Here is a 25,445-nt window from a genome sequence, read left to right on the forward strand (position 1 = left end):
TACCTCGATAATGTAGAGAACCACGTTCTTATAGAAACAGTACAGGATACACTTGGTCACACGGTTGTAGCTCCAGGCGCCGTGGACCAGCAGCAGCTTCTCCAAGTAGGAGAACTGAGGGGGAAAAATGGCAAAGTTCAGGAGCGCCCATCCTTTATGAACAAAAGTCACAAAATGCTATTTGGGGACAGACAAGGTCGTCGAGGAAGCCAGATTCTGCCAAGAACCCGAGAAAACCATTCACTTCCAGAAACTATAGGCAGAGCTTTTGGGTCCAGTGAGGAAAACTAAAGTCTCCTCTTAAATCTACCTTAGTATTTCCCCCCAAATGCCAGTTTGGACATCTCATTGTTATTCTTGTGAATTCTGTTTACACAAATGCTTCTTAAGGGTCTTAACGGTTAGGAGAAGGTGACCTCTTGAACTGGAAGAAAAGAAAAGCACAGTGGCAACCAGATGCTTCTAGTCAATCAGATTTGGTGGTGACTTCAGGAACAAGGGACAGGAACATTCATACACCATGACCCTTTTTTAAAAAAGGGATGCACGTGGAGACATGACCTATATCCACTGTCAGCGTGCACGTTAAAAGCAATTGCATTGCACATGCACACAGACGCTCAGGCACAAACACATCGCCTTTCCACTTTGTTCTCCTTTTTTGCTACCACCTAGTACAGAGTACCCCTTGCTAGAGTGCTATGCAGTCAAGAAAAACAAAAAACCAACAAGTGGCTGAAACTAAGGTGACAGTGATGGAATGGTTCTTGCAGTTTGAAACACTGAGCAATATTCAGTAAAATCCCTGAATCCTCCTTGGGGTAGGGGGTCTTTGGATCTCACTTGAATCCTATCCCCTCAGCATCCTCTTAGCCTGGCTTCGCTTGCTGTGTCCTACTTCACAAAAGTTCCCAAAGGCATTAACATGAGCTGGAGGGAGAGAAATGAGGGGTTTTTGTTGTTGTTGTTGTTGTTTTATTGTGTGGACTATGGTATGCAGTGGCATGAAGGCACCATTGGGGCAAACCTGTTTAAATCCATGATTTCAGTTGGCCCGAAGGTTGTGGGTTATTGTTAAGCTGTTTAAATCCATGATTTCTATACACTGATTGGCCTTGGACCCCACTGACATTTCCCTTGATTGCCTTGAACTAAAACCTTAATTCCCCTATTCAAAGTCATAGGGCAGTCCTTGGGTTCATTCCCTTAGAAGAGATAATCGGGCTGTATTGAGAACATCTGTAAACTTCAGAAATTCTTTTGCTATTGTAAACTTCCGATTAATTTCTGATTACTTTTGAAATTAAATTTAACTATCAGTAGAAAAGAATGACTGATAGGAAATGTAGTTTTCTTTAAAGAAAACATTTTCTTTCAAAACATTTCTTTCTTTCAGGTTAGCCAATGTGAAAGCAACATACTAATTTCCATTAGCCCTGAAGAAGTCAGCTCAATCTGACATGACATCACATTTCATGAGAAATCTACCCAGGAGATGGGGGTAAGGCAGGTCACTTGACTGCAAACTCCAAAAGCTATATGGCCACTTCAAAATGGCAGGGGTAGGTGCATATGGAAAAATAAAACTCCCCATAAAAGCTCATTAAGGATTCCAAAGGGGAATGGGGAATCATAAAGTAACTGGCTAAACAAATAAAAAGGAAGTTTGCATTTGACCCAGACCCCCTGATGTTAAACTTCAGTGGGCACAGAGAACATCTGCTGGAATCATCCAGAATGACTCAATGTTAGTGCGACAACGATTTGTTTTCAGGGGGGAAAAAAAATACATATATCTTAAATCAAAATGCTATTTTCAGGAGGCCATTCCAAAAACCTTAAGAAGGTAGGGGGCGCGAACGATCGTTTCCTGAGGAGAACAGGCAGCTGGGCCAGAGGACATGCAGGTTGCCCATAGGCAAGGTAGCAGATTGTGGGGGGGTGGTGGCTGACAGTCCCAGGGGCTGCTCTGTGGATAAAAGCACAGGCAGGCAGGAAAGAAGCAGAACCAGAATTTTGCCCATTTCATCATTTTTCCCAAGGACTGGGAGCTTTCTTCTGTGTGTAACCTTCCAGGGCACTGCCTCAAAAACCCAATCAAAAATGTCTTCATCCACGTGCAGTAAAGTGACAGAGCCCAAGATGTTAACTCCAACCAGAGACGTGGATCATTTCACCAGGGTGAAGGGATGCATGAAATTGTGGGCTCTCTTGCTTCTAACTGAACAAGAGGAGGCACAGGGTCTGGCAGAGAAGGTGTAAGGTGTTAAGAGCAGCATTGCTCTTTGCCTTACACAAAGGTTACAGAGGTTCAGCGGAACCTCTACCTGATTGTGAGCAGGACCACGGACAGGAAAAATGAAGACCTATGGACACGTGTGGCCAACCGTCACTTCCTCTGACCGTGCTCATTGTTACACCAGTGGGGCAAGAAAACCCCGAACTCTAACTCTAACTCTCTCCTCCTTATGCTTCTTTGATGCTTTTGATTTGAAGAGAGCAATTGCTCTGGATTCCACAGCCTATTACTATGCAGCTTCAATAAAGCAGGTCACAGAATCTCCCTTCCCCAGACATTTTAAAGAAAAAGACAGACAAATATTTGCCTGAAACTCCTAGGAAACCTCCAAAGATCCCTTCCAGCCACATGATGCTATAATTCAAGTATTTAATAATGCTGGGGTGTATAACATCTACAGCTGCTGACAGACTACAGGAAGCGAGAGTCCCATGGGCCTCGGAGTGGTTGACTCAGGAAAGTGAATGGGCAGGTGTGCGGGGACGGTCCCCAAGGTGACGTCCAGGTCTGGTATTCTCTGACCCTGGATGCTCAGACCCGAGGCAGGTCACCCAATGTGAAGGAGCCCCAGTGTTCCCACCTGTACAATCAAAATTCCTTCCCCTAACTTCTTTAGCAATTATCTTGAGGATTTATTTGAAATCAAGATTCCAGAGCCATAAGGATTTTGTAATTCCTCCCTGTGTTTGCAGAACCGCGAGCTGGGAGGGAATCGTTGAGGTGATCTAATACAGAGCCCCCCCTCTGGGGAGGTAGACCCCAAAGCTGTACAGGACCAGCCTGCAGCCCTGGGTTGCTGGAAGCTCTTTCACAGTCCATATGCAGCCCCTGATGTCAGCTTGAAGGGATAAAAAGCCATCACTACCTGTGTTCATGTAATTAAGGTTAACACATTCTTCAAATGACTAAACACTGGAAGGAGATGAGGGAACCCTAGCTAATGACCAAATGAGCAGGCCCTTTATCATGACATACTGTAATGTAGAGACAGGAGGAAATGATTAGTGCCCAGTATGTGGTCTAGATTTTCTGGATGATCAAGCAGGCCAAAAGATCTAGATATGTCACCCAAGGTCAGGAGGTTGGCTATTTTCCTTCACTTTTTGGCTCTCCATCATTGAGGAGTAGACATTTCTTTCAGCCTCAAGCCACCTGTTCCGTGACTACAAAGTGCGTCAGGAACCTCTGCATGCAACATTGGATCCAGAGGGGAATGGGCTGACCTTGGCCTAACAGCAGGAGGCTGGCTGCTACTGACCATGGGTTATCGCTACAGCACCCTGGTTATGGCTACAGAGAGGGAAGCAGTTGTAAGCCACTTCTTTCCCCTGACCTCAAATGCCTGAGGAGAGAGGGTTCTAGCACCTTCTAAAAAGGTGGGGATGGTAGAGAACAAATGGGATGGGGATGGTAGAGAACAAATGTAATGAGCACAGCCATTCCTTGGTATGGGACGGCACAGGGAAAAGCCCATGAAGCAGATGTGAAAGCTGAGGATGAAAGACTATCATTAGCAGGATCAGAGATCTATCTGTTAGGAATGACACCTGCCTGGAGGACAGAGAACTTGGCCAACCTCATAGCTAGCAAAAACCACCACAAGAACCAAAACAACTACAACAACCAGCAGCACAGGGCCTTTAAACTCCACAGGATCAAGGCCACAGGGAAATTCGAATACTCTGGTGATTTTGTCTGGACAAACTTCAAAAGGGACAGCAGAGTTCTTAGGGCTGGACTGAAGGTCAAGCACCAATCAGACCTTCATGCCCAGTGGACACCTCTGTCAACAGGACAGGACAGTTGGTTAATCGCGCCTCTGACCTGTGCAATGGCATAGTCCGAGTTGTTGGTTGCCTGCATGCCTTCATTCCCACTGATTCCTACACCCACGTGAGCTGTCTGGATCATCCCAACGTCGTTGGCACCATCCCCAATGGCAAGGGTGATGGCCTTTACCCGCTTCTTAACCACGTCCACTATTTCAGACTTCTGCAGAGGAGACACTCTGTAAGAGAAGAAAGAAATGATGACTATGTGAATCCTTCCAAGGGAAACAGCTGTAATCTACATTTAGCTAGCTGCATTAAAAGGGCAATTATTGGACCATTTCCAGATTCAATACATACATTTTATGCTCATGTGCAAAGAAGCTTTCAGAAAACAGTAGCTTGTGGCTTTCAAGTATTTGCCAACTTCGCAGATGAAATATACAAGTCAAAACTAACTTAAAACACAGCCTGTCTGTAATCGCTCTACCCAGGGGCAACTGTGCGCGCCAACTCCTCAGGGCCACATGTGGCCCCCCGAATGATAAAGACAGGGAAGCTAGTTGGAGGTCTAGGAAATGTCTTCCGAATAAATCAGAAAACTAGCACAGACTCCAGTTTTGCTTTTTTGCTCAACACATACAACCTAGGGCTGGCAAGAGAATCTTCTGTAAAATCTGCTTTCATGGAAGGGAAAGAAAATTGGCAAGGCTTGAGAAGCACAGAAAGAGGACCAGAGGAAGAGAGAGGAAGAAAGCCTTCCCCTTCTCCACCTCAGAAATGGAGGCAGTGTCTGAAGGGCAGCTATGGTGGAAGGATTTAAGAAGGGGCAGGGGGCATCACAGGGACAGGTGTACCAAAGCTCAGCTGGGCAGAAGCACAGCCCAACAGGGGGAGATACGACTGCCTTTGCCGAAGAGGGGTCGTTTCTGCAAGGAATCAAAGAATGTGGGCTATTTTTCTTAGGTTCTCAAGTCATCTGGGAAGAACACCCAACATAAATCTGTGGGGCTAAAACACAGCAGTGTTGGGCACCTGGGTGGCTCAGTGGGTTAAGCCGCTGCCTTTGGCTCAGGTCATGATCTCAGGGTCCTGGGTTCGAGTCCCACATTGGGCTCTCTGCTCGGCAGGGAGCCTGCTTCCTCCTCTCCTCTCTCTGCCTGCCTCTCTGCCTACTTGTGATCTCTCTCTCTGTCAAATAAATAAATAAAAGAAATCTTAAAAAAAAAATTAAAACACAGCAGTGTTAATTATGATGAAGACTTTGTTCAAAGTATGAGACCAGATAATAGAATAACTTGAGAAAACTACTAGTACCTCAGGACTGATTTATTTTAAATTCTGAACTGGTGAGCTAATGGTCACTTTGGGAAATTGACAGGTAAACTCCTGAATGTGCACACACACATGTGCACACACACTGCATGCATGTGCGTGCACGCACAAACACAGTAAAAGGCCTGTTTAGGTTTTCCAGAGATATACTGGCTGAACCCACATATGTACTGTACTTGTAATAGACACTTAAAGACTTTCTCAGTTGGACTATGACCTTTCATACAGCCTCTGACCTCAAAACATCAGTTTCCAACAAAAAACTTAAACTTTACCTTATATTTACTTTTACCAACCCAGAGACTTATCTGTGTTTGGAGAGACAGCAATCTGAATTTAAAGCACAGCTACTCTGAAAGCCTTTGCTCAAAGAAATGAAAATTAGCAAGTTAGCAAAAGAGAATCTATAGTTTGAAAAGACTTTAGGAGCCAATGTTATATGATCTACTACCTCTTGTATCATTTTCACAGTGATTTTCAATAATGGGAGTTTACTGCCTCCTGGGACAACTGGAACCACTAAAAATTGTTATTATTACTTTTTTTGAGGTTGATAAGCTATGTAGTTCAAAGTCTTATTCTGTCCTCCGGGTTAGGCTAGAATAAGCACAACTCTTCTTTCAAATATTAGGAAGGCTGAACTAGAAAGACACCTATCATATCCTTCCTCCGTAAGTTCAGTGTCTGCTGGCTGAACTGTCCCAGGTCCCTCACCCATGATTTAACAGGCCTGCTTCAGAACTTACAAATAACTTCCAAGTGTGATCTTCCAAACAGCTACAAGCAGAGCAGAACAGAATCACCATCTCCCTGGAGCAGATTACTAGACCTACTGTAATATATACATATCTTAGCATGAAATCACTGGAAGCTTTACTCTGTCCATCACTGACCCTCCAGGCACCTAAGTGTAAGCAATTTTCATGAATAGGGATATTAGCTGTAGCTCTTCCTTCTACATTTGTTCAAGAGCTACTTGGAGCCAAGGGCTGACCTTGGCATTCCTCTCTCATTAAACTCCTGACTGGCAGATGCAGCTCTCACAACTCCGATCTGCTACACAAATGTGGTATCCCATTTCATCTCTAAGCTCAGGAGAAGCAGAGATCAAATATATGGAGAAAACAAAGTAGGATTCGAAGTTAAATAACTGTGCATGACCTTGCCCTGTTCCCTATACTGTTTAAATAGAGGAAATAATTCTGAGTTCTCATCTTTCCATCAGTAAAAATGGGAAAATGAGAACCACCCACCTAATTAGATAGTTGATATATTTATGTGAAATCATGTTATCCTGCCAGTGTGAAACAAATCTTATCTCCTACCCTACCTGCAAAACTCTGATTGCTGGAAAAAGAAAATTGGACACATCTGAGAACTACGTACCATCTAACCTACGATTCCCTGTAAGTAACCTGGGGTACTGCAGTGGCAAATTATTGATTTTCAAGGAAAATACAGCAACATTTCTCAGATAGTAGTACAACATACTAGCTCAAAGTAGCTCACAGTTTCGATATCAGATAATGCTACATTCCTTTTTTTTTTTTTTTAAAGGACTTTATTTCTTTGAGAGAGAGACCACACAAGGGGCAGGGGCAGAGGGAGAGAGAGAATCTCAGGCAGACTCCCTGCTAAGCATGGAGCCCATCATGGACCTCGACTTCATGACCCTGGGATCACGACTTGAGCTGAAATCAAGAGTCAGACGCTTAACCCACTGAGCCACCCCAGAGCCCTGCTACATTCCTTTTTATGGTATCTTGGTGAAGCTGAGTTTTCACGACTGCTATGATAAAAAGCAAATATAGCTTGTGAAAAATCAACGTGGAATAGGAAATGAGGGACACAGCATTCATGCTTTCTCCAAGGTTTGAGAAGGTATACAAAGCTTAACAGGTGTGCATACCATAACACCAGCAAATAATTATGGCTATTTAAGGATGAAAGAAAGTATTATTTCTTTCTGGTTATGCGCATTAGTGTTTCAAATGTCTGCTAAGTTGTTAGGACATAAATACTTCTTAAATTGTCTGACCTTCCCTTCCTAACAGTTATGACTGTTTGGCGTTCCTTCTTGGCCTATGGACTTTGCAAAGGAATTACTGAGACACTAGGGTACAGTAAATGGAGAGAATCTGGGAACCTCCATGTTGATCACTCCTCTCTATGGTTACATTGATCACTCTTCTGAGTACAATTGTTCACTCACTGAAGTAGAACTTTACCACCGTTTAATCTCAAACTTTTCTTCTGTGTCCACAAATGTGTCACAGAAGCACACTGGACAAACACTGAATCAGCACTGGGATCCTTGAGGCTGCGACTCCTTGAGATTCCACATGCCACCCAAGTAACTGGGTAAGCTGGTCTCTTTATCAGATCACCTGAAGTGATGTAGAGCCAAAGGATGTCTACAGGGCAAAAGGGGAATCTGCAGGGCACAAAGCTTAAGGACAGCAACATGGCGCTGTGGGAGGAGGGAAGGGCTATGGTGGTGGAATGGGAAAGCTCCTACACAAAGCCATAGTTTCCTCCGAGGTCAAAGGATTTAGTAATAAGTCAACCAACAAGCAAGTAGCAAGTCAAATATACTCACTACATTTGCCACTCTGGGATTTGAAACTCCATCAAATCAAGTCATGATTGTGATGATTTTAAGCAAAATCTATGAAAGTCCAACAGCTGCCTTTTCCCAAAAAGCAAGCATAAAGAGAGAACCTGACTGGGGTATATAAACCGAGTCATACCCCAGCATTTTAGAAGCATGAAATTCTCATCAAGGATTTATTATACCCTCAGCTGTGATGCCTTGAGAAAATATAACTCTAGCACCCACAAGGGGTTCAAAACAGATGTCAAACAGCTAATTTCTATAGAACTGAACAGGTACCATTATGCTTCAGCCATACGAACTATTTCAGTATGCCAAGTTGCCACGAAGCACAAACCAGCTCTTTTTAAATCTTAATTTGTAACCTGGAATCACATGCCACACTTAAGTATTCCCAGCATATAGTACATTCAAACTATAAAATAAGAACTCCAGACCACATCTGAGCTAAGCTAGGCACTTGGGACAGTTCTATAAACTATTTTAGTGCCTTATGAATAAAAACACAAAATCAAAGATCTTTAATCAACTGGAGAGATATTTTACCTACTTTTTTGGCTAACACAAAAGATTCTAAAATGAAAAATAATTTTTCCTTTTGAGACTTAAAAAAATTCCATATTCTGGAGTATCTAATTTTATGAAATGTGTTCCTGAAATTTATTTATTTATTTATTTGAGAGAAAGAGAGAACATGGGTGGAGGGCAGAGGAAGAGGGAGAGAGAATCTTATGCAGGCTTCATGTTGAGAGCAGAGCTGAAACTAAGAGTTGGACACTTACCAACTGAACTACCCAGGTGCCCCTGTGTTCCTGGAATTTTTAAAACTTACTTTCTAAAATTATTTCAAATATAACACTTACGTAGAACCTTTGGTAACCGCTTTTCTAGAATTAGTGATCATGCATGAACTTATCTAATCTATAGAAGTCCTGGTCTCAGAATGAATTTTCTAAAATTCTGAATTGCAATATCATCTGAGCAAACCTAAATCCCTTCCCTTCTCAGAGCTCCGAGGTCTCATCTGTCAAAGAGGGGTAGACCTCTATTACTGATTTATAGAGTGAACTCCACTGAGCCAAGGGAGTCACAAGAAACCTCACCCAGGAGCACACAAGAGAACTTCGACTAAAGCCACAACACTTATTCATTAACCAGATTCACTAAATGCTTTTACTAATTGGACTCCCAAACTTCTTGATTCCATATAGAAAGTTCTTATGACAGAAAAGACCACTGGCCTAGATCAATAAGTCTCAAATTTTAAGTGAGTATCAGAATCACTTAGAAAGCTTGTAAAAATAGAGTTTTTTGATTCAGAAGTGTGCATTTAACAAGCTCCCAGGTGATGCCGACGCTGCTTGTCCCTGGACAACACTGATGTAGTTAGCACTGACCTGGACAAGATCACAAGAGCTCTCTGGCTCAAATGTTTTAATAGCTAGGTAAGCTTACATTTCCCTAGCACAAGATACACGTAAAATTTTCATGAAGTGACACGTAACAATGAGCAGGAACACTGAATCTCATCCTCTTCTTTCAAGCTTTGTATAGGTAGGTTCTTCTTTGCTTTTAACCCCCAACTAGTGAGTACAAAATAGGGTTGGAATTTAAAACAGTCTTCCAATCTGAGTCTCATGTAAGAGGCTGAGAAAGAGGAAGTACTAACCAAAAATGTGGTCTACAGGACTTTGTATGTTTTATTAATGACACAGAAACCAATGACTATGATTTAGTTAATGAAAAATTAGATTTTCCTGTTAACTTAAAGATAATACCTTTATGAAAGTCTTTCATAAAGAATCAAAATATTTTTCCTTAAAAGAATCAAAATATTACACCTTTTTTCTCATAGTAGTCAATAACCCTAAATGTTTCAAAAATTGCAACATCTTAAAAAACAAATCTCAGTTTGCAGATAAATGGAACACCTAACAGATCTAAAATTTAAAACCAATTAAACTATCCTACATATCCGTTTAATAAGTGCTTCTATGGTTGACCAACACCTGTTCTAACCCCTGTGTTCTTTCCTTTGATGCATTTAGTGCACTGATGCAGGGCCAGTTGTCCAGGCCTCCTGGACAGTTTTAGCTTTCTGGAACATTCTATCACTGTGGTCTCACCCAAAATGTGTGACTCTTTCAAATTTGATCTCATACCTCAGTTCTTAGTGCATCTCACCATGGCTCTAAGCTCCAAAAGCAGATAATGTTGGCAGCTTGGGACAGTCTCCAGAACAGAGTGGCAGATAGGAGGCTTCAGGTTAGACGGGGCAATGAGAAGGTATATCTGGGAAAACCCATAGGTACCTGAGGCTAGCTAATGGCGTAGGCACAAAGAAGTGAAATTTAAACTCCCTCACTCGGTGGTTCTCAAATAGACTTAAGTGCTCCTTTATTATAAAACTGTACACATAGAAAAGGAGCTAGCTACCTTCTACATGAGGAAGCTGTAAGAGATGGTGCCTCAATGACTCACAAGATGTAACTGAAGATGTGGTCCAGGTTTGTTTGTTTTTTCTGTTTTGTTTTGTTTTGTTTTTTTAAAGATTTTATGTATTTATTTGACAGAGAGAGATCACAAGTAGATGGAGAGGCAGGCAGAGAGAGAGAGGGAAGCAGGCCCCCACTGAGCAGAGAGCCCGATGCGGGGCTTGATCCCAGGACCCTGAGATCATGACCTGAGCCGAAGGCAGCGCCTTAACCCACTGAGCCACCCAGGCGCCCCGATGTGGTCGAGGTTTTATTTCAAAAACGCAGTGCCTGACCAAGAGGCAGCCTTACAAGGTTGGGCTGGAGCAGAACACATTCTCAAAAGCAGAATGAGTGGCTATAGAGGGAAAAACCATTATCCATGAGATAATGGGTTTGAAAACGAGGGTATCACCATACACCTAGTTGCTAAATGAGCAACATACACAGACGTTAAGGGATGAGCATCTCTGGCTTTGATTGGTTCAGCAGTGAAAGGTTCTATCCTACCTCAGCATTTCCTCCAAAAATTGAGATGTTATGGAAGGATTTCTCTCCATCCTTAAAAAGTTTAAACCGCATTTGATTGGCAATATAAGGGATGGGGTTTCCTACAAAATGTCGTATGACTGAAGCTTTTATTCTTTCCGTAACCTTATAAAAAATCTGCCTCATAAAAGAGTAGACAGGATGACAGATGACAAGTGGGTATATCATGGACACTAGCGTTTCAAGAACTGATCCTGGAATTATTTAACAGGTACAACTCTTTCAATTAACTCAATGTATGCAGTGTAACGATTATACTCATTACGGGGTATGTGTTTGTCTCCCTTACCTGCCCTTTCTTTCCTTTTCCATCCTTCCCTCTTTCCCTCCTTCCCCATCCCACCTAAATGCTAATCCACTCATTTATATGGCAGACGTTCAATAAGCAGTGACTAACTACCAAAGTCATGATCTAAGACGAACTGTATCTCTAATCATAATTATGAAGAATAGGAGAAAATATAATTCTACTTAGAAATAGGTTAACTTTCTTTCTTTTGTTTTTAAAGATTTTATTTACTTATTTGACAAAGAGTACAAGCAGGGGGAGTGCCAGGCAGAGGAGAAGCAGAATCCCCACTGAGCAGGGAGCCCAACACGGGGCTCAATCCCAGGACCCTGGGATCATGACCTGAGCTGAAGGGAGACACTTAACTGACTGAGTCACCAAGATGTCCCCTTTAACTTTCCTACAAATGGGAACAGCTATTGGTGTGTAATTCTGAAAGACTAGTTCTACTCACAGATGGAGACAATGAAAGCAATACACAAACAATGGTGCTCCTCTGTGAGCTCTAAGTTTGGATGTCACCCATGGAAAGGAGTCGGAAAGACCTCACTATTCCTGTGGTCTAGGGATAGACACTGTTTGCAAACTTCCTGACTGAGTACGCCAGTGGCCTTGATTCTGTTATCTACTAATATCCTTAAAGACATTATAAGCTTATTATAGGCTTCTTGTGACAGCTCTTAATGGCATGTAGAAGCAACAATCCTTCACTTCACATAGGGCTCTTCTGGGAAGGGCTATCACATAAGCCTGGGCTGCTTTCCCCTGCCTCATTCGATCCTCATGCTTTGACTACAATAATCCAACAGTTAGCTCCTGAATATCGTTGTGCATAAGCGCTTCGAGGGCTTAGCACACATTGGCTTACCAAGTCTTCTCAAATGGTCTCAGGGACGTAGGGGAAAGAAATCATCCAAACAAAGTCTTTATATTTAAGTGCCTCCCCACATATTTGCACCTCGTACCATGATTTCAGTCCTATATCACCTTCTATCACAAACCTTTGCACTAGCAGTAACTTTTCAACACAGTGCCTAGCAGAATGAGCATGTAATTTGCTGGCTGAGTGAAAGGAGGACCTAGATCTCACTATTGGTGATACAGCTCAGAACCCTGATGTGATCCAGCCACCCTTGAGAAATACGGGCAGTAAACCCCAAGAGCTACTTAGCAGCTAACTGAAGAGCCCATATGTCCTGACACATTGCTTATTTGGGGATGTTCTGATAACATTCCCTGCGTGAAGCTCCCTTGGGTTACGCTGCTGGCACGATGTGACATGTCTGACTGTGCCAGGTGAGGGATGGGGAACCAGTAGCTGTGCTGTCCTCCTGCTTTGTATCTTGGTGGTGGAATTCCACAGTCATTTTAGGAATTGAACACATCTGTTTGAGTATATATTAAATTCAAATTGCAGAAAGCTGAAAACTTCCATAGCATCCTAAAAGCAAAAAGATTATTTTCAACATCGCGTAAGGATTCATTTTTTTCAAAAATACTAAGCTTAAATGTTTCCTCCCTGCAAAAGAGACCTCAGCTTTCAGAAGGAGGAGATGAGCTCTCCTTCACACTCTGTCAAAAAGGGGGAGGGGAACGGAGGGGCAGCTAGGCGGGCTGGAAGCGACAGAGTGTGAGAGCTTTTTAAAAATACTATTTGTAACTGGGGAGGGTATGTGATTTGGTGAGTGCTGTGAAGTGTGTAAACCTGGTGATTCACAGACCTGTACCCCTGGGGATAAAAATATATGTTTATAAAAAAAAAAAAAAATACTATTTGTATAAATTGGCCACTATAACAATACACTAACAATTGCTAGTAATAATTTCCTTATTGTTTCAAAGGTTCACTGGACTAACCCAATTTAATACTACAGTCTTAAGGGGTCACTGATGATCTCAGTGTTACACACACTCACACACACACATACTGCACAAAATGTGGTCTCGATTCTCCTATGTTTTAGTATCAAACCTTGAAAAACAACCTTGCCAGTGTCTTAATCCAAGTATTCTACACTTTTATGTGGAATGCATTATCCAAGATTTAAATATGAATAATTTTAGACTAGACACTAGTCATCCAAAGTCACACGTATATGGCCCCTAAATCTTGATTTCAAAATCCAAAAAACTTCTCAACAAACAAGAATTCTGGTCAGGGGTGGAGGAGGGCAGGGAATAAACCCGAACGACCAATTTGGGAATGAGGCTCTATATTTATCACTGATCTTAATTACTATTTGACTGGTGACTGCCTTCACCATTCTGTGAGTCTTCTCTTCTGTCCAGCATAGGAGGCAGAGACCAGCCATTGCACAGTCATGAGCTGTGAGGGAACTTGATATTCTTCATTCACCGAACAAAAACCTTATAACCTGATCCCGCCCGCGCTTTGGCCGTAAATGCTACCCGCGCAGCTGAGGCTTTCAGAGTGGCTCTCTGAGAAAGGGAGGACACCCTGTCTGCCCGAGATCAGTTTACTCCACAATCAGAAAGGGCTCACTTTGAAATAAGTATCCCCTGCTTGGGGGCTCAGAATTTATGCATCTGTACTTGTGTCCATGACAATTTTATTGCATTCCCAGGAAACAGAACAATTAGAGTGGCACTCCTACAGGAATCTAGCTTCTGGAAACCTAACATCTCCACTAAATGATATAGAATATATGAAGATCTGGGCAAACACATTTGATGTAAAAATTTAATAGGTCGTATGTTGTGAATTACATACAGGTTTATATTCACTGAAGTCAACTGGCTATAGTCTGTTTCTTCCTGTCCTAGGCTGAAAAGAAGGGCCCAGACTAGGAAGGCTGGGATTTAAATAAAAGATATTAGATCCTTCTGTTCCCAGGCTGAAACAGGGATTAGAATAACACATTTAAATACCTTAATGTTTTTAGCACAAAAAGCATTAATTCGATACTCTGCTTCCTTGAAATGCTTTATTAAAGCCCCCCAAACTCTCTTAGGAGTGTCTGCCTTCCTTGGAGTTAACATACATTTATTGTTCTCCACTGCAAATTTCACTAGTATTTCAAAACAGCGTGCCTGGCCTCTGCTGTGGGGATGGTGGGAATAGGAAATAGAACTGAGAGGAAACCTGAGAAGGCTTTGAGTTTTGACATTTCAGAGCAAGCTTATGGCTCCTTCAGGACTAGGGATCATGAGCTCATGCACGACTGAAAATAAATGACGACTAAGACGCTTAAGGAATGATTTTAATTAGACCTGCCCCTCACCTGTTGTAAAGGTCACCTGATTACCAGTCCAATAAGTAAGCCAAACTGTAACTACCTGTACTCTGGAAAAAGTGGGGCAGCCTATCTGCCTCTTGACCTTCAGCTGAGGCCTGATCCAAGCAACCCAGAGCCCTAGAGAGCCACAGGGACAGCAGTGACAGATGCCATGTGCACCCACTCTCTCAAATCGGAAAAAATCGAGAGTGGAATTTGTTGGGTGGAAATGCAGAGAAGTTATACAGAGTTCTTTCTTCCAAGAATCGTATACCCCTTCTCAAACCTAAAGCCTCTGGATAATAAGCCACTAATCCTTGATCTCAATAGCAGGAAATGATAATGCTTTTCTGGAGTTACATTTTTCTGAACCCATAGAATATACACCAAGAGTGAACTCTAATGTGAACTATGGAGTCCGAGTGACATGTAGGTTCATTGATTGTAACAAATGTACAGTGTCGGGGGCAGAGAGTGGATGTTGATAGTGGAGTGGGGAAGGCTCTGCCTGTGTTGTAAAATCTCTGTACCTTCTACTCAATTTTGCTGTGACCTAAAACAGTTCTAAAAAATAAAGTCTATCGGGGTTGGGGTTGGGGAAGCAGCAGTATTCTCCCATTGCCAAAGCATAACATGAGAATGACTCCTACTGGTTCTCTACATCTGCTAAAATCCTGGGCAGTGACAGAGAAAGACTGACGGACATCAGGCAGGAGGGGCTGGCGGGTCTGGTGGTGGGGCTGGTGCAAGGGTGGGCACAGTGACCGTCCACAGGAAGGTCTGTGTAAAGACAGAACACGAGCCCCAAGACACTGAGCACCCACCGAAATAATCAATCAGAACAGCTAAGTGTAAGAGTAGTCAACTTAATCTACTGCAAGCTTACTTTGTAATTTGCTCTTCTAATTGATTAAGACTATCATAATAGCACTTCTTTGGACAGAGTCTGGTCTGAAATATTGCTGGCTGTGTATTTCTGTCTCCATAATTAGGCTATTAGCTACCTGGTCTTAGGGATTTCTTTTACTCATCTTTAAAACCTGTAGCACCAAATACAATTGTTAACAAACAAATATCTGTTGAGCTGCCCATTTTTAAATGATTGCTCTGGACTTCAAACACAGTTCTCCTTGGGTCCTCCTTCTTAATTTTAATTGTTCTCACATCACCCTCAAGAATATACTTATAATACTAAAGGAGTAATGATCATCTTTCAGTTTTGATCAAAGAAAAAGGTGGATTAAAGCATTTGTTTATTATAACGCCTGTTCAGAGAAGCCCAAATCCCAACTTTCAAGTCCACCTGGTGGCTACACTTTTCAGAGTAAATTAATATGCCAATCAGATTAATCAGGTTACCGCCTCCCATAAACAGTAGATACCACACCTAGAAATCAAGCTTGCCATTTATGTGGTTTGATAGGCGGGGTCGGTGCTACCAGCACCTGCCCTGTTCACCTTGGCTGGCAGCTGCAGTGGACAAGTGAGCAAGACCACACTGCTGTCCGGGCAGAGAGCCTGACGCTGAGACAGTGAGGAGATCAGAACCAGAGCTAGCTACATACAGGCCTGCTTGCACTAGGGCTACAAAAGGGGAGTTCAGAATGAAGAAAGCTCCAACCAAGAAACTTCAGATGTGACAGTCAAGAAATACAATGCAGAAGGTGAGCCATGCCTAAATCTTGCAGTTATATCCACCTCGCCGTTGACAATGGGAGTCATCAACCAAACGGAGCCTCAACTAAGGGAATGTGTTAGGAGAGGCTACAGCAGTGTTATAGCAAGCAAAGTTAGAATGAATATCCTCTTTTTCTATTTCTCACACACAAATGCATAGTATCTCATTAAGTTGAATTGCTATACTCTAGATAGAATCTAAAACAATGATACCTTCGGTGTTAGAATTTTTCAGACAACGTAACAAAATGACCTGTCACCCACTTAGTGACCCCGTTTCCAAGGCAAAGTGACAAGTGCATGCCAGATCTTCCTTTGGGCTCCAGGGATACCCAGGTGATAAAAGCATGCACTGTGCCCAATGAAGCTTTTTGTTTTTGTTGTTGTTGTTGTTTTGTTTTTGCTTTCTTCCCTCTGAATCCTATGGCCTACACCCAGATTCTATTACCTGAGGTCCAAGGTGACCCCAACCTACATGTGGGGAAAGCCTTTAGGATCCTGTGGGTTGCTTAGAAAATCTTACCCTTCTTACAACAGCCCCCCACCCCCTTCCTCATCCCACGGAGAGCCGGTTCTCTTTCAGGTTTTTGGTGTGCTCTGCGTTCAGGCTGCGGAGGAGGGAGGATAGAGCTCAGGTAATGACCACGTGTGATCAGAGAAACATTCAGGAGGGATGGTGGGGAATGCTTCATGTGAGAGAAATCCACAGATAGGGCAGAACTGGCATCCTTGCCTCCACTCATATAGACAACCTCCCTGGTTCTGGGCTCTTGCCTCTGTGACCAACGCCGAGGGTTTCTAATGTTTCTTAAGCTCTAGAACCTATACTGCTTTCTTTAGAAAAAATGAAATTTTTCATAAATTTGTATATCATCCTTGTGCAGGAACCATGCTGATCTTCCCTGTATTTTCCATGTATTCTTCCAATTTTAGTATATGTGCTGCCAAAGTGAGCATTCAAACTTAACCTCTTAAGTTGAAAGCAAAAGCAATATTTTGTTATTTTACAAAAATAATAATAGTCAAAAAGGAGCAGCAGCAAGTGCCAATTTAACACACACTACTTATTCATCAGTAACAGAGCTACGTGCCCTCCACACACTGGCTGATTTAATCCTCAGTGCAACTCTGAGAAGTCAGGAGCATCACCCTGACCAACTCAAGGGCGAGAAAACTAAGCTCAGAGTGGTTGACACAGTGTGTCCAAGGTCATGTAACCTAACTAGTGGCCACAACAGGACCTAACCACAGCTGTCTCACCCCAGGTCTGCCTGCTCAGCCACCCAGCTCTACTGGAGGCTACTGTGCAAACACCAGCTCCACCTTGTTCTGCTGCTGGGCCAGCCCAGGCTGGGGGCCAGGGCACATGCAAGGGATCAGCTATGCCCAGCCCTATGGGAGGCCCACAAAGTTACCTGATACTCAGTCTCTGTTCTCGCTTTTGACTTGTGACTGTCCCCACTGCCACATGCCTCATGGAGACCAAATGCACACTAAAGGTGAGCAAGCATTCTGAAAGATGGGGGAAAAATCCACGTCTTGGCTTCTACTCGACTCAGATTAAGTGACCACCACCCCTCATCACCATCCAGGCTCCATGCTAGTCCTGGCTAAGAAGGTCCTCCCCCAAGTTCCTGGCTTCAGGGCCTCCTAGGGTTTCCGGAACAAGAGACAGCAGAGAAGAAAATTTTGCCTTGTGTGTCCCACACTCCCTCAAAGTCCTGCATCAGACTGCTTTCATGTAGAACTTTACATAATTTCTTTATATACCAACCCACGAAATTGCATACTAATTCACACTAACATTCATACATACTGAATATGAATGTATGAAAACACAAGTAAGACTGTGAGTTCTTGCAGGGTAAGATTACGTCTTCCGTTTTTAATTGGTCATGCATCCAACAAAGTGCTTGGCACATCATGGCGGCTGCTAAGTTTCCCTCCACGGATCACATTGCAAGAATAATAGAAGCAGTTCTGCTAGATGCTGTGAGGGAAATGGAGCACATGGAGGTCTGGAGCAGCGAACGAGTGGGAACAAAGAACAAACAATGGTCAGCACACCTCTCTTAGAAGCTTTGTCCCTGAGCGAAATTGGGAGTTAAAGTGGGGAAAGCCTGCCTCTGCAGATGGAATTGTAATAATATCAGAGTTTTGCTTGAATGGTTAGAACTGTGTAATTAGCTTAGTCTGTCGTCATACCCTAATATCAGGTCAGCTGTTCATTAGAACACATTACAAACACCAAAAAATGTGCAGCTGCCATAAGCATGATCTCCCCATGATCAACAAACATGGAAGCACAATTCTTTCTCGTTTGTGTATGAGAAATAGTTTTTCCTCTTACTCTTGTCTCTCGAAGTGAAATGAAACAGTAAATAACTCAATAGGGATACAATTAATAAAATAGAAGTCCATAATCCATTTTACTCTTCCCAAAGAAAATGGACAGAATTGGTAAAAGACAAATTTCAAGCAAGCCTAACTATGCAAAATAACACCAATGAATAAGTCAAACACAGAATGAACCCCAGGTCATGATCCCAGGGTCCTGCTCAGAGGGGAGTCTGCTTCTCCCTCTTCTGCTCCCCCTGTTTGTGCTCTCTCTCTGTGTCAAACAAATAAATAAAATCTTAAAGAAAAACCAAAACTACCCCCTCCAGCAGATGACCACTTTCAGTTAACCTAAAAATCCCAATGAACGTTGTCATTATGTATTCTTTCACATCACAGATGATGTGTTGCTATAGTAAAAAGTAAAATCTAAAAAGCACTTTATCTCTAAAAGGATGATTAAATATTATTTAAAAAAAGTTAAACTAAAACCTGAACTTGTTTATATCTGTTCTGAACAAATTTTAAAGATAAGACATCTCTGCCTACTTTTGGACATCAGACAATTCTTCAGGACACTCTACTTACCTGGGACTTTATGTGAGCTCCAAAAATCTAGGTAAAGTTCTTTTAAAATTTAAGATATTAATTTTTACTCAAAGAAAAATATTTTCAATATTATTGAAAAGAAGTTTTGGCTGACTTTTATGAAGCTAGCTATATATACAAGCCATTAAATCAGATTAGTAAAAGCTCAAAAAAGTCACATAGGGTTTCTTCCATTTGAAATATTTAAAACTTTCCAAAGAAGCAAACAGAAAGCCACTGCTTCCTGGAAAGATAACAGTCTGCTGGGTCTGGGCAGGGAGCACAGCACTGAACGTGTTCTGTTTGACTTGCTCTCCGATAATCCGAGCAGTAGAAAAGCAGACGCCAGGCCAGTTAGTTGAATAAACCACCAATGCTCTTTGTCAGCTTTCTTTGCACATTCTGGAACTCTTTATTGGCAGGTAATGAAGTTCAGGTCATTAATAGCACAAAGGAAAATGTATTGAATAATCCAGCTACATCGACTGTAGCAAACTAGCTAACCAATGTAAATGCATCGGGCAATTAAGTTAGATTTGTAAGGATAGCCTGATGCTTTTGAGGTGCTACAGCACCTGATGGGGGGGGGGCTCTCAATCTTGACGGAGTCAGATGGTGTCAGCGGTGTGCCTAACAGCTCTTGGAACAAGTCAGACACACATGAGGCTAAGTGCAAGGGGAGTGATTTCTTTTTTCAAATCCTTGAGTGAATGAAGGAGAGAAAAGTATGCGTGAAGGCTGGCTTAATACACTTTAATGGTCATTAGGAAATAGCCATTCTCTATTTCTTCCAGATGCTCTGTCAACTAAGGAAGCAGACTTTTCTTTAACTCTGAGGGCCAAGTTTTGACACACGTGGTGCTTCTCTCTCTCTCCTTTTTTTTTTTTTTTTTTTTTTTTTTGCGGTGTGTGTGTACACCCACCCACCAAGCACAGTGGCAAAGGAGACCCTTCCCACACTCAGGGAGCTGCTTCTCTCCAGAACGTTATCCCACGAGACTCAGGGCGCTGCCAGGTCTCATGACAACATGTCTCTAAGACAGAAGCTGGGAAACATCATCACAGACATGGGGAGTCCATCCTCCATCCGTCCATGCTGAGGATAAGTTTTTCTCTGTGCTCCGCCGACAAAGGACAGCACTGCACTCACTGTTTTGCAATATACCCCAATGTTCACCTCAATACTGGCCCATGGCTGGCACTCAGAGAATATTTGTGCACCCTTTTCCCCCACTAGGATGAGTCTCCAAATTTACAGCGACACACGGCTCTAGAAGGCAGAGCACTGTATTCATCAAAGGGAAGGGGAAGTGAATAACCACACAACCAGAGTGTCTGGCCAACACTCCTATGAATCAGCACTGAGCTGGGCGGCTATTCAGCCGCCAGCTCAAGCTAAAGATGGTTTTCTGGATGTGCGTGCGGGTTGAGCCAAAGGCAGCTATGGGACCAGCTATGGGACCAGCTATGGGACCTAGGCATTTTCACTCAGGCTGTAAGTCCCAGTGGGCATACTCCAGGTCTGCTTGGGATGCCCCTTCCCAGATTCACCTGCTTTTTTGCCTATACGGTGTTCTTAAACATGCTGGGGCCAGTACCCGCTGTTCCAATAAGAGCACTAAGTCCTGTCTATACCACTCCAGCCAGCTGAACTTCAGGGGAAAATTGCCAGTACCCGAGAGAGCAGCTGAAGACACACTGGAGGCTGGCGAGTCCGCAAAACACAAACCCACAAACAAAAACACAACAAAACAAAAACAAAAGCGAAACAAAACAGAAAACTGTAGCTGTCTTCCTCTGTGCTAGTGCTGAGAGGAAAAGGAGGAGATGGTGGGCCAAACCGGCCAAAGGACAGCCCAGGAGAAGGGAAGAGCTTGAACAGAATTTGTCAAAAACTAAATACAACAGAAATACACAAGTCGACGTGTGGGTCAATAAGCACCCTACCCTACTACCAACACGCCTAGACAGGACTGTTCGTAGCTTCTGAACAGGCAATCAACTGCAAGAACGTCTGATAAGAAAGTAGACGGGTCAGTAGACGCAGTGCTGGGTCACCGACAGCCCTGAGAGCACCGTCCCTAAGTACCATACCGTCAAGAACGCCAGAGACCTAAAATGTGTCCCGCGGAACAGGGACAGATGTCCATGGTGTACCACCAAACGAAGACAGCAGGCGGAGAGACTGTACGCCCAGCGGCGTCAGTTTGGGACAGCCAGGAAGGAGACACGTGGACATGCCGAGATAGAAGTGCAGAAGAAAACGACTGAGAAAGTGTTTGCTTCTGACAAGCACAGATTTAGGCGAATTATTCCTTCCCTTTTGTTCTCTGTGTTTCACATGGAAAATAGGTACTACTATTATCAGGACAAAGCAAATAAGTTCTTAAAAACAAAAGCCAATTAAATACCCTTTGAGACCTTACTCAATTGGACTCCTCCTTAAAACCTTCATGGTCACCTTTGCCCTTGAGCGTAGCCATTTGGGTTGTGTTACACGGTAGGACATCTACAGGCTCACAGAATTAGGCTCCACGTTCTAAATACCAAAACACATGGAAAAGTCCCGCAAAACAAGAGGCTGATGTTTCTTGACACCCTGCCTCTATGCCTCCCATTCCAGGCACCATCTCTTTCCTATAGTCTCAGCCTCACTAAACATTGGCTGATGAGGCTGAATTCAAAATAAGCCAAGGGGGTGGGATTAACTTAGTTCCCTCCAAATAAATATGGAAACGGTTGTAAGAGACTCCGGAACCTCCCACCCCCCCCCCCCCCAAATCAATCACACATAGGCAGTAGGCTACGTTTCATCAGGAAAATGTGGAGTTTGTGCCCTGAAGACAGCAGTGCTGGTTGTGAGCTCACCAGCACCCTTGTGCACATGCCCCTGAGCCTCTCTCAGTTTTCCAGGACACTGTGACACAGGCCCAAAGCTCACTTTAATTTCAGACCCTGCACAAATAGAACAGCAAATTCTCAGGCTTCAAAAACAGATACAGTGCTTCCATGTTACTTTACAGAACTACCAATGTAATCCCAAAAGGACTTCTATGTTTTTCCAGAGCATCTCTTTCAAGATAGAAATTTTCTATACAAGTAGGAACTCTTGACACACAAATAATTCACAAATAATTATTATTTTTTTTTTAAAGATTTTATTTATTTATTTGACAGAGAGAGATCACAAGTAGACAGAAAGTCAAGCAGAGAGAGAGGGGGAAGCAAGCTCCCTGCTGAGCAAAGTAAACTTAGATGTCACTGATCATGAGACAGTATTACAGTTATCTCAAGTAATTCATTCTTCTCAATAATGACCCAAACTTCCTGTTTTAACTTCCTTTTCATTTTTAAAGAAAATCTGCTGAAACCCCGTGGGTTTGTTGCCCTCCACTATTGTCTACACAGCAGCCTTGCCCTACTCAGAAGGCCACTCTTCCTACTGTACTTTCTTGAATTCCTGAGGATCCCCCTCTAGGAATGAGTCTAAGTAGAGTATATCACCATTCCAGAAGCTTCCCAATCACACTTTGGAAGGTGATGGGTATATGTCCATTACTTTGCAGTGAAGGTTTCATGGGTGCTTGCATTTGTCCAAATATCAAATTGTACACATTAAGCATGGGCCGTTTTTATTTCTACATTATACCTCGACGAAGCTGCTAAAGACATGTAACTGAAATGGACTCTGAGAGCGTTGTGTCTAATGAGGCTTCTTCCTCCATGACAAAGCCCACGTCCCATCCCCTACCCACCCACCGTCCGGCCGCCCTGCTTCTCCTCCTGACCAAGTTGCTCCTTCAGTCCCCTATCTCCTCCCTCCGCTAACTTCTACTCCATTTTGCAGACCGGCGTCAGTGTCCCCTCCGCCTTGGGAGAGGTCTCCACCAACCCCACCAACCCCACCAACCCCACCAACCCCACCAACCCAAGCTCGCCCGCCAGTCTCCTCTACGTCCTGGAGTCCCTGGTAAATCCCTTAATCAGCACACTCCACCTCATGCCCCTGAAACGACCGTTTATGTGTCCGTCTTTCTCAAGGAACTACTTCCTAGGAGGCGAAGACTGTTTCCTTTTGTTCAACATGTGGCACAAACAGCACCAGTGATAATAAGAAAGTCAACTGCTAACTCACGGAAATGAATCTAGTTTCCTGTCCATAAGAACTGCTCTTAGAACGTCCATCTCGTGGGCGTTATCATTCCATTGTCCTCTAACAACAAACACCAGTTACTCCACATAGTTGAGATTTCAGACTTCACAGAAATTTGGGCATAGGACCCGACTGGGTTTCCACATTCCGATTTCCACACTTGGAGATGGAAGTGCCTATGGGATGTATGTGTGGTGGCGATGGTAGGGGTGGCTCTTTGTAAATGCTGAGAACATTAAAATAAAAAGAGGAAGAAGAAACATTCTGAAAATGTTACGACCCAAACCAGAATAGCTGCTAATACAAACAGGCCCCTTCCCAAATGTAAGCGGGTCACAAGTAATGGCTCAGCTCAAAGCGGCCGCAACGATACTGTTTACTCTCCATTTGGAGCTTAAAAGCATTTTCGTTGATGAACAGGCCCTGAAGCAGAAACATCTAAACCCAGGCTAATGCCCAGCAGAGCAGTAACTTCTTTTGATTAATTTACCAGGACTGAAAGCACAAGAAAGAGATCAAACCACGTTCTGTACTTAACAATTAAACAAGCAGCCGATGCCTCCAGGATGGTGTATGTCAGGATGAAAGCCGGTTGGGGTCGAATGAAAAAGCAACAAATCTCTTACATTGATTAATGCTTATAGGATTTTTTCCCCTTTCAATGTCATAACATTTCATTCAATGGTCAAACCGAAGAGTTTATATAACATTGAAAACAGAAAAAAGTTCCAAAAGCCTAAGAAAGTTCAGATGTGTAGTGAGGAGAAAAATCAGGTCAGTTCTTCAGAAACTTCAAAACCATTTGGTGGAACTCTGAGGAGTCTGCTGAAAAAATCTTCCCCGTGAAATAGCACAGGGGAGAATCTCATCACCTCCTCTTGTGGAAAAATAATTTCCCTACTATGAGATTTTCTTAATTTATATTATTTAGTCCATTCACCGTGTTCCATACTATTTATTATACACTGTTTTGAAAACAGAGCCAAAATATAGTACAAATGTATCTCTACTTAACTCTTTTAATTGAAATTTAAACCAAATTAATGCTCAAATCACTATGAACAATGAATATGTTTACAGTTAACCCTCATATTTTCTGAATTAGCTAAATCAAGTTTTTAGAATCCAATGACTCTCCTTGTCAGAAACAAAACTAACTTAGATACTTGTAGCAAAATAACTGAGCTAGGCCAGCTAAAACCGTCATCTTGCTGAAAAGCCACAATTTTCTAATTTTAGATCCCCAAGGAACACTTCTTAGTGACTTCAATATTACCTTAACGAATTTACTGGTGTGTTTGGGGGCTACTCCTTACTTCCCTTTCTTAATTTATAAAATGGGGATGATGGTGAACGCCTTACAGGATGTTATGATTAAATGGCATAGTAATACATAAAGCATAAATCTTTAAACTCTATCATATTACCTCCCTTCCATATACTCCACACCAGTCTATGCTAGATTATTTGCAGAGCAGTCCCTCTCCTTAGAATGCAACCCCTTGTGGCTAAATTCCCCCTCGACGTCTGGGGCTTGCCTCCTCCGTTTTCACACAGATCTCACCGTATCATAAGGGCTCCTATGCAGGCAGCCTTCAGGGCAAAGATTGTTCGGTGAAGGTTCTCTGGTATGTGGAAGACATTATGATACCCTTTACTATGTCTGCCGAAAAATTAAAATTGAATCCCTTCGTGTTTTTAAACTCTTATGTGGCAACACCACAAAATTTGGAAATACAAACCTGAAAGCTGACTCTTTTACTGACCTTCCCACAGTTCTTTCCTTCTTACAGAGATATAGGAGCCCAAAGAGCACACACAACTAGACATGTTTTCCTACTCAGACGCTCTGGCTCTGATGGGCTCTGATCCCTTATTACTACTAATGGAAAGAATAAATGCATTGTAGTTGAAGTGAATATCAGTTTCTACTGATCCCCATTTCTGATCTCATATATGTGTACAGAAACACAAAAACTACCATTCTAAGTCTTCTCAAAGATGGTAACATCCTCCCTTGTCAAAAACTACTTGAAAAACTCCTGGGTGAGATCAGGAAGCACAAGGAAGAAGGATCTCATTTTACAGAGGAAGTAGAGGAGCATAGCCCAGATGGAACATGGTC

The 25,445-nt window shown here is 42.8% G+C and overlaps 1 protein-coding gene and 1 pseudogene across 1 annotated transcript in view; both read right to left on the reverse strand.

Annotated features, from left to right (window-relative positions):
• Positions 1-25,445, reverse strand: part of ATP8A2 (ATPase phospholipid transporting 8A2) — a 608,051-nt gene that overhangs the window by 228,752 nt on the left and 353,854 nt on the right. Inside the window, exons 26-27 of the mRNA XM_059144204.1 lie at positions 4,124-4,307; positions 4-114 (exon numbers count right to left, since the gene is read on the reverse strand). Of these exons, the coding sequence (XP_059000187.1) occupies positions 4-114; positions 4,124-4,307 (295 nt within the window). The remainder of the gene's footprint in view (positions 1-3; positions 115-4,123; positions 4,308-25,445) is intronic.
• Positions 17,082-17,199, reverse strand: LOC131814192 (U6 spliceosomal RNA; annotated as a pseudogene).

This window comes from Mustela lutreola, chromosome 13 (genome assembly GCF_030435805.1).
Source record: "Mustela lutreola isolate mMusLut2 chromosome 13, mMusLut2.pri, whole genome shotgun sequence".
Classification (NCBI taxonomy): Eukaryota; Metazoa; Chordata; class Mammalia; order Carnivora; family Mustelidae; genus Mustela; species Mustela lutreola.